Genomic DNA, 15,695 nt, shown 5'->3' on the forward strand with positions numbered 1-15,695 from the left:
GCTACAGAGTGATTTTGTGGTTGATTAAAATGCAGCTGTGTGTATATCTGCAATGTTTGGCAGGCCTGGTTAAGCAGCCACTTACAGAAACAAGCAGTGAATGTTCCTTCTTTTAAAAAGTGGAGCTTTTTGTTATAGATTCTGCAGCATCCCTTATGTGAAGGTCTTATTAGTGCCATGCTCAGAACCTGAGGAGCAGCAGGTTGGTTTTGAAGTGCTGGGGTGGCACACACAGTGTGAGTCTGCAAAAAAAACCAAAATAGGAAGGAAGAGCAGCCTCCATTTGTAATGAGCCCTGATCAGTAGCTTCAGAGAACTATTTTCCTTTCACAGGATTGTGTGCTTCTACCCTGTTAGGTCAGGAGATAAGAGAGAATTGGAAGAGTGTCCCAACATTTTCTTCAGCAGAAAATGGAACAACGTGGCGAGTGGGATGATGATCCCCCGCTCCCCTATCACGGGCTGAAGAGGGAAGGGGATTATACACTCCCACTGCAGCAGGATTCAGGTAGCATTTAGTGTTTATTCCATCCTTATTAAACTTTCTGCTCTACAGGCAAGCAGTGTTGCTGTTGTTCATTCAATAGATTCCAGCAGAAGCAATTTGCCTGCAATTAATCAGCAATGCAACTCAGTTCCTGGGCAATCTCAGGTCAAAGGGAGCACAGTTCTCTCTTTAAGCAAGTTTCATACCCTCATGATGCACCTGCCAACAGGAGATGAAGAGCCCTACTTTTTGAAAAGTCACTGTATAAGACTCCCAAAAGAAATTACCGCTTTTATTCAAATTTAATTGCATTAAACTTAAAAATCTTGTTCGTGAAACTCATTGAGAATTAAGTTATCCACAGAAATACAAGAGGAATGAGGAAGAAGCACATGGTAGCACATGCTTTTATGGTAGATTCTAAGCAAATAACCTTAAAGGCAAGAGGTTGATGTAGTTACAATGCCATTAATTTGAAAGAAATTACCTCCTCTGGGTCAAATTATAAGCTGGTGGCAGGTTGTTACACTGCAAAACATCTGGTCAACCAACTCCACAACCATGCAGTATCAACCAGCAGGGCTGAGGAAGGTGAACTTTATGAGGAAGAAGAAACTGCAATGAACATGAAAAAAAAAACCTCAAAAGAAAACCATTAAGTGCTTTTTCATCCTAACTAAGTTCATTGTGAAGGGTGGTTGGGAAAAGGGGTAATATGAGACCTTCTTATTGAAAAAAGTATTGATTGTTAGGAATCAATAGCATTAAAAAGCTGTGTCTTAAGCACCAAGCTTTGAAGGACTCTACAAGCTTTTCCATTCCCTGTCTATTCTCCTGCCAGAACTTTGATAGATTTAGCCTGCAAACCAGCAAATGCAGTGATTTGATGGTGGCCAATATATATTAAAAAAATTAAGGTGTCAAGCATGAATTTTATTACATCTGCAATCAGATGTACTTCCTTCAGTCAGCTCATCTACAATTAAGTCCAGCTGTTCTCAGTGGAAAGGACTCTTCCAAGGAAATTGCTGTAAAAGTTAATGGGAATATTTTCCTTGGTGCTTTGTTGTAAATATTGTTTTCCTAATAGGCTTGTAAAGGGCTTTGCTTTTTCATTCAATGGGCGAGAGAAGATCTGTGATTTTTCAGGCATTAGAAAATGAATAGATCAGTGATAGAGCTCATAAAACTTATACAAAGATTCTCATTGTATAGCAACAGAAAGAGCTTTAATAACCTGAAGAAAAGGAGGTTTTTGAAGATTTTTTTTATTTTTTTTTTGGTCTGCATAGTTTTTTGTTTACATATGAAGAGCTATTTTTTAACTGACACATCAGACAGTTCGATCAATGTGCTTTATTGGGTTTCTTCTGCCTAGAATTGGGTCTGACAGCCAGAGAGGGGCACCAGATTGCAGACTTCAGAGGATGATCCTTCATTTCAATATTGCAGTGTAACATCCCACAAGGGCCAAAATATCACACCACGAACCCACGACACTGCAGTGCTTTCATTTACTGTCCCAGAATCCTGTTCAGCCTTTAAGCAAATGACAAAAATTAGAAACTTTTTCATCTCCTTGCTGCTGTGTCCAAAGAGCATTTCTTTCCTTTTTACCACTTAGGCACAACTTAGATGTGTTTTTCCTCTCTTCCAGCAATCCTCTCAGTGACATTTTCAATCTGTGTGCTTCTGTCACTCCGGGAGAACAGTGCCTAAAATAAAACAGTGAGATTTGCAATTATTGGCATTATTTTAAGATGTAATGCTTCAGCATTAAATATAACAAAATGAAACTATTTTTGAGAGGGAATGTTGAGACATGAATGATAGCAAATAGTGTTACTGTGGATTTATTTTCACCCAACCACAATCACACTCCTTCTCTAATGGTGAAATATGACCTGGCTCTTGCAGAGAGAGTAATTTGCTAATTTGTTTAATGTTGTTCTCTGTGCAGGAAAGCCTTCCGAGAGAAAGAATTCAGAATGGATCAAAAGTGCACGTTATTTTTGGGGACAAAATTGAGCCACTTGTTATACCTTAAGACAGTGATCATATTCCTTTTCCTGGCAGCTGTGAATATTGAGGAGAAAACAACTCACCCTGGTCAAAAGCTGCATTATCACTGCTGTATTGGTTTGCAGTGAAAGAGGTGAAATTATCTATCAACAAAACCCTTCTGCTGAGGCAGAAGTCCTTCTACTAGTACAGTTTATTTGACAGTAGGAGAAATATCCTTTTGCTAGTATACTCATATAGCTACCTTGGCAAATCCTCATGGTTTAGAATCCCATCTCCCATGTCTGCAAATAGCAAGAGTCAGCTGGCACAGTTTGGAGCAGTTCTCCAGAATAGTGTAGCAGGGAAAGTTATAGAGGAAATATCTGCTGAACATGTATGTTCCTGTGTGCAGGAACAGATTGATAAACCTGTTCAGAGATGATTAATCACAGGGGTTTGGATCAGGAAATGATGAGGGATTCGGAGGTAGCTGCAGAGGAGCGCAAGATTAGGTGTCTGTAGGAGAAGGCTTCTAATCATGGAAGTGATTAGAAAATGAACATCAGAAGCACATGCTTAACAGGAAGGGCTAGAACATCAAGTTCATACTTCAGGTGAACCTGTATATATGTATTTTATATTTATAGTTTGCTTGGTTTTGGTTAAGTCACTGCCTGTAGAATAAAGAATGTGATTTTCATCTTGATGTAGTTCCTGAAATCACAATTTGGGGCTTTTTGCTGTTATATGAATTAATCTGCTGGGTCTCCCCAGCCATAAGGAATAGAACAGGTCTCCTTATCCAGGCAATGGCCAGTGCTTGCCTTTCCCTTTTCGAATCCATGTGGGTAATATTTAAAAATGGACCCAAAACACAATGGGGACTGTGGATAAATGGGATCACTTGGACGAGAAAGCTGCAAATAGCACTGAGGCGCCTTGGTCTGTTCATGCACTCAGGTTCTTTGTATGCCTCCTTTCCAGCTTATATTTAAAACTTACACCTGATATATAGGACCTTTAAAGGTGTCTGGGTGACATCTCAGCCAGTACCTGGTAAGACAAACAAGCACACATGCACCTTTTAGCTCCCTGACAGAGCAGGTGCTGTAGGAAGGCGGAGATCTGGTCTTGCCTGCTCCCAACATTAAGTGCATTTATGGTTTATGAGCGGTGATCCATCAGGGAGGTGCATGACAGCTTCTGCAGAAAGCTTTCTTGGTCTCTGAAGGATTCCTGCAAACATTATTCAGCCATCAAATTCACAGCCCCTGTATCAGCATTTACCGACGGATTTGGCTTAAGAAGGGCATGTATAGAAGACTGGCTCTGTTTAAAATAGTAGATGTGTCTGAGGCAAGAGTCTGGGATCCAGTATTGTATTGCTTGAGACTAAGCAGGTTCTACCTTGCATCTAAATGTTTTGCTGTTTTTTTCCCCCCTTCAGCTTCACTCTGAAGGTGACCAGAATTAATCCCTGTGTCTTAGGTAGAAAAATTCCTCATAGAACTTTAGAGGCTGGAGTGCTCCAAGCCCTCAGGATAATACTTTCTATTCTCTCTGGGCTTCAAAAAGCTGAAAGAATCTTTCCATGATGTGATGGGAATCCTCATGAGAGCACAAGAGAGCATCTTCTCCACAGGAGGTCATGGGAGGTTTCCTTGAGGAACCTGACTGGCAGTTCCTACTTTTCACAAAACATCTCTCCCTCCGGTATCTGAAGTTTTCATTTGCATCCAACATCTCAAAGCCAGCTCTGGGACAACTTGTAGGCTGAACTACACAGGCAAATGACATTTATGTGCTGTTCCCTTTGTCCATCAGGAAAAGCCTGGTGTCTATAAACAAGTTATCTTCCAGCAGCTTGTCTCACCACTTAGAGGGAACTAATTAAACAGCTTTAGAATGAAAACAAAATTGCTTGGCACCTCTCTTGTCCACTCCTTTTGCATTTCTTGGTGCAGCTCAGAAGCGACACAAGCCAGGTCCCTGCACACGGCTCAGCCCCACAAATGATCAATATAGAGAAGATAAATCTGCTGGAATTGACTACAGGCTGTTCTGTCACTAAGTGACGATGAAAAATGATCACTACTTGAATACACTGCATTTTTATCTATAAATCTTTCAATAGAAGCAGTGTCAATAACAGAGCACTAAATAATCTCTAGATAGAAGGAAAATCTTTTTTTTTTTTCCTTTTTGTTAGGAGGGAAGATGGATACCACTTTTTTGGAGACCTTAAATACTGAAGTATGGAATTAGAACTGCAAATTCCAGGAAGTGATTGTCTGTTTAGACAAACTATGTCTCATTTTAGGAAAGTCTGGCTGGATTCTGTTTGAAAACATTCCTCAGTTCCATATCACGAATGCACCAGCGTAACTGTAAGTGGAATATGCATAAATAAAGTAAATAAGGATTTTTTTTTTCTCATGTTCCTTTGGGGATAATATATCTCTCTGAATTGGATACACCTGCCAGAGATGGCCTTTCTTTGCTCTAAAATATGTCTGACCTTTCCCTGAGCTAACTGGATGCAGTTTACCATATTGGCCTGAGTATAAAGCAAAGTCTTTTTCAGATAATAGCCTTTGGAAAAAATCCAATCAGTTCCGTCTCCGCTGCCCACGCCACACATCCCGATCCCGTGGGCACTGTGAGCTGGCACACCAGGGTGGCATCAGGCTGGCACCTCCAGCTCACGCCCCTCCGTGTTGCTTTTGGGGCTGCAGCTCTTGGTGGAGCAAGACCCCGACGGGCTGACCCTGGCTGGGGGTGCTGGTGAGTCTGTGGCCCCACTGTGTGTGCACGTGCTCCGGGTTCTGTCCTGACAAAACCAAGCTGGGCTTTTATTTGAAGCCAATTTATTTCCACGTCATCTGGCGCCTCCACTATCTCCAAGTGTCAATGTCCCTTTTATCTCCTTTATGAGACAGCAACAAACACGCTGCTGCCTCTGACAACAAATTGGTTAACTTCCCTGCCCCTCATGCAGGATGTTTTCCATAACAATGTCTGAGGGATTAGAAGCTTCTGGGTGAACCCAGTCCAGTGGCACTTTGGGCAATGCCAGTCGGGTCCTGATGCCGTGCAGAGAGTGCTGTGGTGACTCTAGGATGCTCTGTACAGTTTTTGGACACATGTCTTCCACATGGAGCCCTCTCCAGTGAAAATGTTCTCTTGTTCTTGGGCTCTGTGAGCTTAGTTCTGTTTAGCTGCCCTGCAGATTCCAAAGCAGGGTCTTGAAGAAGGCAGCAGTGGTGTAGAAAGGCTTATCGATTGAAAACTCCCTTTGTATGTACTCCAAGTTTAGTTCAGCCTCTTTCCTGAATAAAGGTCAAGATGAAGTACTGAATTTCTGAAATGCTGAAGTTTTGAATGTCCCAGAACTTTGCTTTATTCTCCTTGTTTTGTCTGGGTGTCTGTTAAAAAGTATGGCTGTCTGTCCTCTTTGATGGATTGACGAACAATAGTGAGTGTGAAACAGTTTGAAAGAAAATACTGATCTATGCAGTTCCTAGAAATGCTTGACTTGTCTGGAAAACTGCAGGTTTCCATGCCCTCATTCAGCCTTAAGCATATTTGACTAGGTTTATTTTTGTTGTTAGCCTCTCCTTTTGACAGCTGGAAAAGAAAAAGGGCCTGCAAGAAAAGCAGCAAAGAGTAAAGGAAACGACCTTGTTTCAGAATGGCTGGTGCTTTAAGGGGAAATCAGCCCAGTTTCGTCTGTTAAATATCCTGCAGAGATTGATGGATGTATGGAGAGGTGATTATAAAAGCCAGCAAGTAGCTTAATTAGGATGGAGAGTTATGAGAAGTAGCTTGGCTTTTGTGAGAAGTACTGGAGCAAATGACTCTTGGCAAGTGTCTGGTGGAACGGGGAATGCTAAGCTCAGGAGTTAGCAGGATGGTTGCTTGGCATGCTGCATTTGTATTTAGAAGGAATAAAGCTGAAGATTGCCAAAACCATGCCTGAATCTGGTTCACGTCAGGCCTTATTGTCCTGAGATTACACTTTTCACGAGTAACATTTGCTAATCAGGGACTTGAGAACTCTTTGAACTTGTTTTAGAGATTGTTACTGTGTGGGGTTTTTTAATGAGCCGGGGGAAAAGCTGCCTCTGCTGTTCCAAGCTGCAGGTGAGACTTTGCTCCTGGCAAGAAGAAATACCATATATTGTACCCTGAACTCCATCATATTTACTGTCATAGCAGTGGATACACTGCCATCTAAAACTTCCCTGTGCCTGTTCAATGGAGAGCAATACCTAGTGGATGTGCTCAACCAGGTATGGAATAACCATCGTGCTTCAAGCTTCCCCTTGCCTGCTGCAAAATCCTACCTCTGCAAGGGACTGGTAAGGAGGAGAATCGAGCATTATGTATTCAACAAATTCTGCTGACTGCTGCTAGGCAGTGAGGCTGGAATGATTGTGCCAAATCCTGATCTTTCGTGATAATGGAAGCGGAATTTTCCCCAGAGCAAGCCAGTATCAGAGAGAAAACCCAGGGGACAAGACAGAACACTTGAAAACACAGCCCAGGCATTAAAAAAGGCAGATAGACGTTAACTAGTTAAATTAGAGAATACACAAATATCCTAGAATTATGTAAAAGCCTGATCCTGCAGTCTGTGGATTGGGAAAACAATGTTTAACTGTCTCTTAATACTGCAGAATCATCAGTGTAGTCAAGAAGAAACAACTGGGTCATTCTGTCTCAGTTACTTGCATATTGCAGAGCTGCTTGTCTGTTCTTCCTACTATTTCATCTCTGCCAATGTCTTATTTAACCTGCTCAGGATAGTTGTCTTCTTGGAAATATGCAAAATATATTAAATTTTAACTGCCTCATTTAAAAATACATATTTGTGCAGATTTTGGGATCTGAATGTGTAGGGCAACAGAACACGACTCAAAGCCCAATTTAAAGAAAGTATGTTTTGAGCAGCCATCAACAGATAGACTGAAAAGCAAGGCAAAAGCATAGGGGTTTTTTTTAGATGCCGAGTGGACTAAATGCAATGTGAATTTATCTGCAAACCATCTGTGATTTCTGGTATTTTTTGATGCCTTCACAGCTCTAATTTTAAGCAGCTCTGTAGCCTTTAAATAATGGTACTTTCTTCCCGTTTGGTTTTACATCAGATTCCCCACTTGATCACTGAATGTTTAAAGAAAAGAAGTGGCTGAGTTCTCTGCAGATTGCACACATACAGAATAAAACAGCAGCCTTTTATTTTTGCAAGTAAAATTTGACATATTTTGGGACAGAAGTCTGCATGCATAAAATAGCACCATGAGTTTTGCTGGGTAGGGTTTACTTTTTGTATTTTGCTTTACACTTCTCATGTAAATTCGGTGCTGGGATAAGGTGTTAAGTTGACATCTCCAGGGACTGAAGTTCCAGAAGCATCACAAACCAACAGCAGATCTCTTTGAATTATCTTGAAACTCATATCAAGAGTGCCAGTTTCATCAGGCAAGAGGGAATCGAAGAGTCATAATCCATCCAGTCTGTAGTGGTTCTGCAGACAAATCTGTTATGTGCTGGATTTTCTCTCTGTGATGGGGACACTTTATAACCATAAACTGAAAGAGAACACTCTGGATTACCAAATAGCCGCCCGAAAATTGTAGTTTCTACAGTTACAGAGATCCCCTAAGGGGACTGGGAGGCCTCCAGGTCTGTTTTCCACACACCACGATGTGGGGGAAGATCCTTTTCCAATGTGAGCCTGGTTGCCTGAGAGCATGAAACAATAGGAAGCTGACTCTATTCATCCCCCAGGAAAGCTGATGATAACTACATCATTGTCAGCTCAGCTCATTGTTGCACTGGTTCTTCTGGCAGGAGTGTTCAGATAAGGTTTTTGCTCACTATTGTTGGATATAGTGGGGGATTCTCATTCAGGGAACAATAGGAAAGAAATAGCACTGAAGAGCAAGTCTCCCCCACATCAGAAAATGTCTTGCCATTCCAACCTTCTCTAAAAGGAGGCAGGACAAATTCCCTTCTCTTGGCAGAAGCCCCAAACATGAGTCGATAACCCCTCAGCTGCTCTTCTGCTTCAATAATGCACGGTGTAGTAAACTCTGTGGCTAACTGAAGACTGAAAACCTGAAAGAAATTAATAGGAATGTAAAAATAGCAAGAATATCTTACCAATTGCATTACAATTATTTGAACAACAACAACAAAATCAGTTTCCTGTATTTATCTGAAGTGCTGTCGAAAATGTAGCAATGAAGTATAAAGAAATGAAGAGGCTCTGGTGATGAATATCAGTCCAGCTTGCCATAGAAAAAATATCAGCATTTATCTATGTCATAGGAAGATAAAGATAATTTCTTATGATGTGAGTTATTTCAAATATTGAGCCCTGTTCAGACACGGCGTGAGAGATTATCTGCACTTGCTATGAAACCCAATAGTCACCATTAATTGTCTCTCCTGACAACAAAATTAATTTCTCTCAAATGAGAATGCATTTCTAATTGGGCACTTTCTTCCCTAACAAATTGTTTACAGTACCTCTGCAAGCATTCTGAAGTCATCCCTCTGCTTTGATGTTGCTGATTAATTACAGCCCACGTGGTTCTTAGGAGCTGCAATTTGAGTAAAATTGCCATAACATACTTTGCTGTGAAAGGTTCATCTTAATTACACGCTCCCCAGCCAAGCTTCTGCTCGAGGAGGGAACTGAACTTCTCTTGCTGCATGTGCTGCCAGGTTGGGTTGTTACTTTTTTCCCCCTCTTTCTCTCCAAGTGAGCTCAGAGCTTCTGTACATTAGGAGACTGACAGCGCCCAAAATGAAATTCTCCCTTTAGCCACAGAACAGACCCAGAACTGGCAGTTCAGTGCAGCCTCCCCTCTCCCATCTCAGTCTATCTACTCAGCACTGAGCAGCAGTGATGGGGGTAACTGTAGCATCACTGTGTTAGCACAGGGGTCTGCCAGAGCTAATTAGCAAGGCTGAGAGGCAGGTTTATTAGCCTGGTCAGGGTGCTGAACTAACAGCAGGCTGCTTCCCGGGCTGCTGTTTGCATCTCTCTACACAACACCCGAGTTGTGCAATGTGGATATACCCCCCATGTTTTAAATGTGATTTTTTTTGGAGAGAGATCACTAGGTCCTTGAAATTCTGGTGGAGAGGATGAAAGATACCAGTTCTGGTGCTTGCTCAGGCGTGGATTCATGCCCATATTGAGCCACTCCAATAATTTTGCAGGAGCCCAAACTCAACAGCTGTCATAATAAGATTTTTGGATGTTTTGAACATCAGCTGGATTCTTGCTTCTATGTTTTATTAATGATTTTAAGGCAAGAAGATTTTTATCAGTACCTTGGAGATATCCTGGTTCCACATATTTTATATCCATAATGCCCACTTCCAATGCACCTATAATGAAATTAAATCAGCATACTGCCTTGGTTTGGGCAGGCTGCCAGTTAGGGAATATTGCCTAAAAGAGAGAAACATAGGCATGGCAATGCCCTACAAATGAGCACACCAAATTATGCAGTCTTTTCCTTCCAGATGTGGCAAAACAGGAGGAGAAATAAGAAGAGGAGTGGGAACTCCTGCTCTCTTCTCCAGCCATTATCTTGAGGTGTTGAAGCAGAGTCTGCCTTAACTCTTCACGGAGCCAATGGGGCTCTTAGTGCTCTGAATTGCTTGTTGTCTGTTTAGGGGAACTTGGCTCCTCATTTATGCAAGAAAAAGCAGATCCCTGAAGCAAAAAATGTGAATGCCCTCCTTTGAGTTTTTAAGGCAAAGCTGTGCTGTGCTCTTTGTTCCACAGGGGCAAGTTCCAAATGGTTCCTTATACATTTATGGATTTGTTTTCAGGCCACTGTTTTGTCGTTAGTTTAAAAATAGTAAAAGAACTGTCAAACCCTTTCACCCTTCCAGGTAGGACGTAAAATCAGAACTCCTTCATCTGGGTACCTCAATGACAGGGATCTTGGAGATAATTAAAATAAATTAAATATTGACAGCTGAAAATAAATGTTTAAAAATAGTAAATCTCAAATGGAAAAGAATCACCCATTTCCAAGTGATAACATATAAAATAAGTTACAGACATCTGCAATGTGCACCCAGAGTCCAAACCTTGTACTGAGAGGAAAAAAGAATAATGCAATGCAGGAAGGATCTCTCAACCTGCAAGTATTCCCTTATAAGACAGTACTTTCTTGACCAATCTATTATAGTCCAAAGAAAGGTATTTTATGTTTAAAACAACTAATATTATAGATCCATAACCAGCTTAGGTTGCCAGTCTGGCTGAGATAGTCCTGTCTTTTCTGGCTCTGGCTGCTATTCTTTGATTCAGTGCTTTTTTACATAAAGAAATATTCCTGTCTTGTTCCTATTTGCCTTACTAAGTGTGCTCAGTCCACTGCTGATCCTTTGAAGTACATTGCTATATATTTCACTGTTTATGTATTGCTTCCAGGTTTGCTTTGCCTCAGTGCTCAGATACAACAGCATCACTAAGCTCAGGAGAAGAAGAACCGCAGCCCTTTCATTTTCTCATTCTTCATGCTAAGTAATAGGGTTTCACTTATCAATAACCTCTCATGTTGTCTGAGAACATTTAATTGATTGGATGCAATTTTCAGAATCCGTCGCTTGACAGACAGAAAAGTGTCACTGAGTGGAGGGCAAAGCCTCGCTTCACTTGGCCACTGACATCTCAGCTGCTCCTTACCGTACTCATTTCCATTTTACATCTAAAAAAAAAGTCACCTCTGACTAAAGGATCTGTGTGGATTTTGCTTACTGAGTTTAATTAATACCTTTATGAAAGATGTTGTTATTTACTTTAGAAGCTGAGAAAACAAAAAGCCTATCCTTGTGCTGCAGTTTACTCTGGGTGTAGTGACTGTTGGCCTGTGCAGCGCTTCATTTACTTTAGCTCTATTTATTTTAGCTGTGCTCTGAGGGTGAAAAGAGCTGTCGGCGGCATCGGAAACACAAGCAGCTCCTACAAAATCAAACTGTTTAGTGATGTGATAGCACTCAAACTTCACAGTGCTTCGTAAAGGTTGGGTGATGAAGGCCTGGTCTAGATCCTGTTGGATTCATAAGTGATCATGACTGAAATATAGAAACACAGAATGACAGAATCACAGATTGGAAAGAACCTTAGAGATTATCTCATTCCAAACCCTGCCATGGGCAGGGGCATCTTCCCTAGACCAGGTTGCTCCAAGCCCCAGTTCTGAGAATGGAACTGTAACAGGGGGCCCGACTTTCACATCTTCAGTCTTCCCAGGAGCATAATGACGATGGAACTGCTCTCACCTGCTTCAAGCTCAGCGCAGTCATTGCAGCAGGAGCAGAGACCTTGCTTGCCATTCTAAATGGTTTTGTTTCTGGTTCTGTGCCTGAGAAATGCCCTACAGATCCACAGAACATCCAGAGGATGGAATATGCCTTATATATTCTTCATCATGGTCTGCAGCTTCATCACGTTCTCTGATCTCTGGTGACCAGCGTTGGACCCAGGGAATGGCATGAGGCTGTGGGAGGGGAGGTTTAGGTTGGATTCCAGGAAAAGGTTCATCCCCCAGAGGGTGGTTGGGCACTGCCCAGGCTCCCCAGGGCAGTGGGCACAGCCCCAAGGCTGCCAGAGCTCCAGGAGGGTTTGGACAACGCTCTCAGGAACAGGGTGGGATTGTTGGGGGATCTTGTGCAGGGCCAGGAGCTGTACTCAATGATCCTTGTGTGTCCCTTCCAATTCAGGATAGTGTTTGATTCTATGATTCTGTGGCTCTATAACTCTACGATGCTACTATTCTATGATGCTACTATTCTATGTTTTGGGGTGTCTGGATTTGGCACTGGGCGATGTGATTTAGGGGTTACGGTTGGACTTGACGATCTTAAATGTCTCTTCCAACCTTGACAACTCTGTGATTCTTGACGTGGCGGGCCAGAATTGGACACAGCGGCGGAGAACCCCCTGAGGCTGGAAAAAGAGCATAAAAGTCTCTAAAAGAAGCGACTTTTGGCCACCGAGAGCCCCCGCCCCGGCCACGCCCGGACTACATTTCCCAGCGTGCCCCGCGCCCTCGCGCCGGCGCGGCCGGGGGCCGTTGCCAAGATGGCGGACGGGGCGCTGAGCCCCGGCGTGAACCTGGAGGCGTTTTCCCAGGCCATCGCCGCCATCCAGGCGCTGCGCTCCAGCGTCACCAGGGTCTTCGACTGCCTCAAGGATGGGATGCGCAACAAGGAGACCCTGGAGGGCCGCGAGAAGGGCTTCATGGCCGCCTTCCAGGAGAGCCTGCACTCCGTCAGCCGCGACCTGGGGTGAGCACCGGGTTCCCCCCGGTGGGCAGGGAAGGGGGGCCTGGGGGTGCCCCGGCCCCTCGCAGCGCTCGGCGGGGCCGTTTACACTCCCCGGGGGAAGCTTGTAGGCAAATAAACGCGAAAACGCTCCGGTTTATTCCCCCCAACACCGCGCGCGTCGCCCCTTCGTGGTGTTCCATTCCAGAGTCCCCAAAGGGCTGAATATGCTCATAGTATTCCTCGTGGTCTTCACCTGTTTCTTATTCTCGTTTTAAGGAGGGAGCTGTCGGTGGGGTTGCGGTGGCAAGGTGGAGGTGTTCGGTTGCAGGGAGATTTTTCTCTGTTTTTTTTTGACGTTTTTTGTCAAAAATTCAAACACTTTATTCAGTAGCAACCAAGAGGTTCAAGAGTGACCATTTTACTACCAAAACTTGTCAGGTTGGTAAGTTAGCCCAGGTAAGTGTAGTTGTTCAGTGCCAGCAGGTGTTTTTTGTGTTAAGTAGAGAGAAACTGCTGAGGCTGAAGACACGGGGGAAAGTTATGGGCGGAAGAGAGAGGCTGGTTCACAGTTTCATTCAGGAATATTGTTCATTTTAAACGAAATTCCCTTTGAAGACAGGAACTGAGTACTAAATGTACGTTTAGGGACGTGGTTTAGTAGCGGACTTGGCAGTGTGAGGTTTAGGTTTGGATTCAGTGATCATAAAGGTCTTTTCCAACCTGGTGGATTCTGTGATGGTCCATGTGGATCCTGTCACTGGGCTGCTGGGTTGGGCTGGATCCCCCTGGGAGCCACCAGCACTGTCCAGGGAGGTGTCCGAGGGCAGGGCAAGCACTTTCCCAGAACATCTTTTTGACCTCCAGTGTTCAGGAGTTTGTGTACAAGAATGTGTTTCTTGCTGGCTGGTAGGCCTTGCTGATTTTTAGTTCTGATTGTGGTGATATAATTCGTTACCCACTCATCCTTTCTCTTGGGAAAGGTGGTAGATGTCCATTCTCACGAATGATGTTGTACCCAGCTCTAGAAACTTGTGTTTATCCCTTTGGTTTTTAGTTTCCAAGTTGAGGTTTCATGGTTCCTTCCATGGAAGCTGAGCTGTTCCTTTCGTTATCCTTCGTCTTACACTGGGGCTTTTTGAAGAATTATCTATTAAACCCCCAAAATCTTGTTTCCAAACAATTCAGGTGTTGGACTTTGATCCTTTTGGGTCCCTTCCAGCTCAGGATATTCTGTGAATTAGTAAGGGAATACTCCAAGGTGCACTGAAGTCAATTCTACCAGTGGACCTTTATACCATAAAAGTATTTGTGATCCCTATTCAGCAGATTCTCAGTTATTATGTCTATTCCCATTTACTTAGTGTGTTCTTTTGACAAGAAGTTTTAAGTAGATTTGTGAGTGTTCACAGAACCAGAGGCTTAGAAAGAAAGTAGGCCATGGAAACTTGTAGGAATGATGATTAATAAAGAGGAATTTTGTGGTAGTAAAGTAGGGAAGTCTCTACTGTCAGTTCCCTTATTTTTAGAGTTTGTTTTTGTAGCCTTCATTAAATGCAAATGGAGGTATTTGGGATTTTTCTTTACGGAGATTTTCAGAAGTTGCCCTTTGAAGTGCTCAAGTCCTGCTTTTAATTTAGTGGAAGTTCTGAAGTTCAGACTAGGATGTAACATTTGGAAGTCAAAAAGAAAGGCACCTGATTAGTCATGCCACTTGAAAAACTGCATTTTATATCTGTGCAGAGTGGCCAGTCTTCCTTCTTCAGATGATTAATGCAAGTTTTAAAAATTGCTTAACTTCTGTTATGATTAAATGTTGTGTTTGACAAATGAGATATGAAACAATGATAGATCATTTCACAGTGAGGTTTCTTCATGGGAAAATGGTGCTTATTATGCTGCAGTTGAGTATTTTATGGACACCTGAAAATGTACAACTTGCTTATGGGAATCAGAAGATTCTTCCTCAGAAGAGAAGGAATCTTGGAATGCAGATAAGTGCTTGGAGTAATCACAAACTTTGCAGGACCATCACCAGGCTTAGGACTGATACCAGGTCTTGTGTATATTTATATGAGGACAGTGTTAATCTGGAGTTCTCTAATGAGATGATGAGCCATCAGCCTGCTTGATGGTTAAAAAATTACAGCAGGCAGTGCTAAAGTCAGAATTGTGTGGTTTCTGAGAGGCTGCATTGCTCAGAAGATGCCCTGGGTTATAAACAGGACCTGCCATAGTCTGACTCTTTCTAGGTTGTCTTCAAAGAGTCTTCACTTGTACTTTCTCTCCTAGAAGAAAAGCTCATTCACAACTAACAGACAACTTCAAATTGTTTGGGTAATAAGAGTGATTGTGTTCTTAATCAAATTGGGGAGGTATTTAGTATCACTTAGATACTAAAATGGAGTTGGTGCTTGATGGCTGCCCCTGCAGGAGGATTGTACAGCTCAGATTCCCAGATCTGACCTTCAGAAATGCCCTTCTGTTTTCTTGCAGTGAACTGGAGCGTCTGAGCAACCTGGTTGGGAAACCCTCCGAGAACCACCCCCTGCACAACAGTGGGCTCCTGAGCCTTGACCCTGTGCAGGACAAAACCCCTCTTTACAGCCAACTTCTTCAAGCCTACAAATGGTCCAATAAGGTAACATTGATATAATTTAGTTGTGTGTTCCCACAGAATGTTTGATTTGCGACACAGCAGACTGTGGCAAACTTGCTGAGTTTTTATGAAGCTGAGAAGCATAATATCTACCTAAATATACTTTCAAGGATAACATGGTGTTTTAATTGAGAGGAGACCTTGTTTTTCAAACTTCCAAGCAGAACAATACTTAAAAAGACAATGCTTTCCATGTTTAGCATCTTACATAGATATAATATAAAAGTATGTTGTGTCCTTGCA

General features: G+C 42.7%; 1 protein-coding gene across 1 annotated transcript in view; it reads left to right on the plus strand.

The window, feature by feature from the left end:
- Positions 1–12,592: 12,592 nt before the first annotated feature.
- MED27 (mediator complex subunit 27) overlaps positions 12,593–15,695 on the plus strand; it is an 84,194-nt gene continuing 81,091 nt past the window's right edge. Inside the window, exons 1-2 of the mRNA XM_032708468.1 lie at positions 12,593–12,817; positions 15,290–15,434. Of these exons, the coding sequence (XP_032564359.1) occupies positions 12,612–12,817; positions 15,290–15,434 (351 nt within the window). The 5' untranslated portion in view covers positions 12,593–12,611. The remainder of the gene's footprint in view (positions 12,818–15,289; positions 15,435–15,695) is intronic.

Source organism: Chiroxiphia lanceolata, chromosome 21 (assembly GCF_009829145.1).
Source record: "Chiroxiphia lanceolata isolate bChiLan1 chromosome 21, bChiLan1.pri, whole genome shotgun sequence".
Classification (NCBI taxonomy): domain Eukaryota; kingdom Metazoa; phylum Chordata; class Aves; order Passeriformes; family Pipridae; genus Chiroxiphia; species Chiroxiphia lanceolata.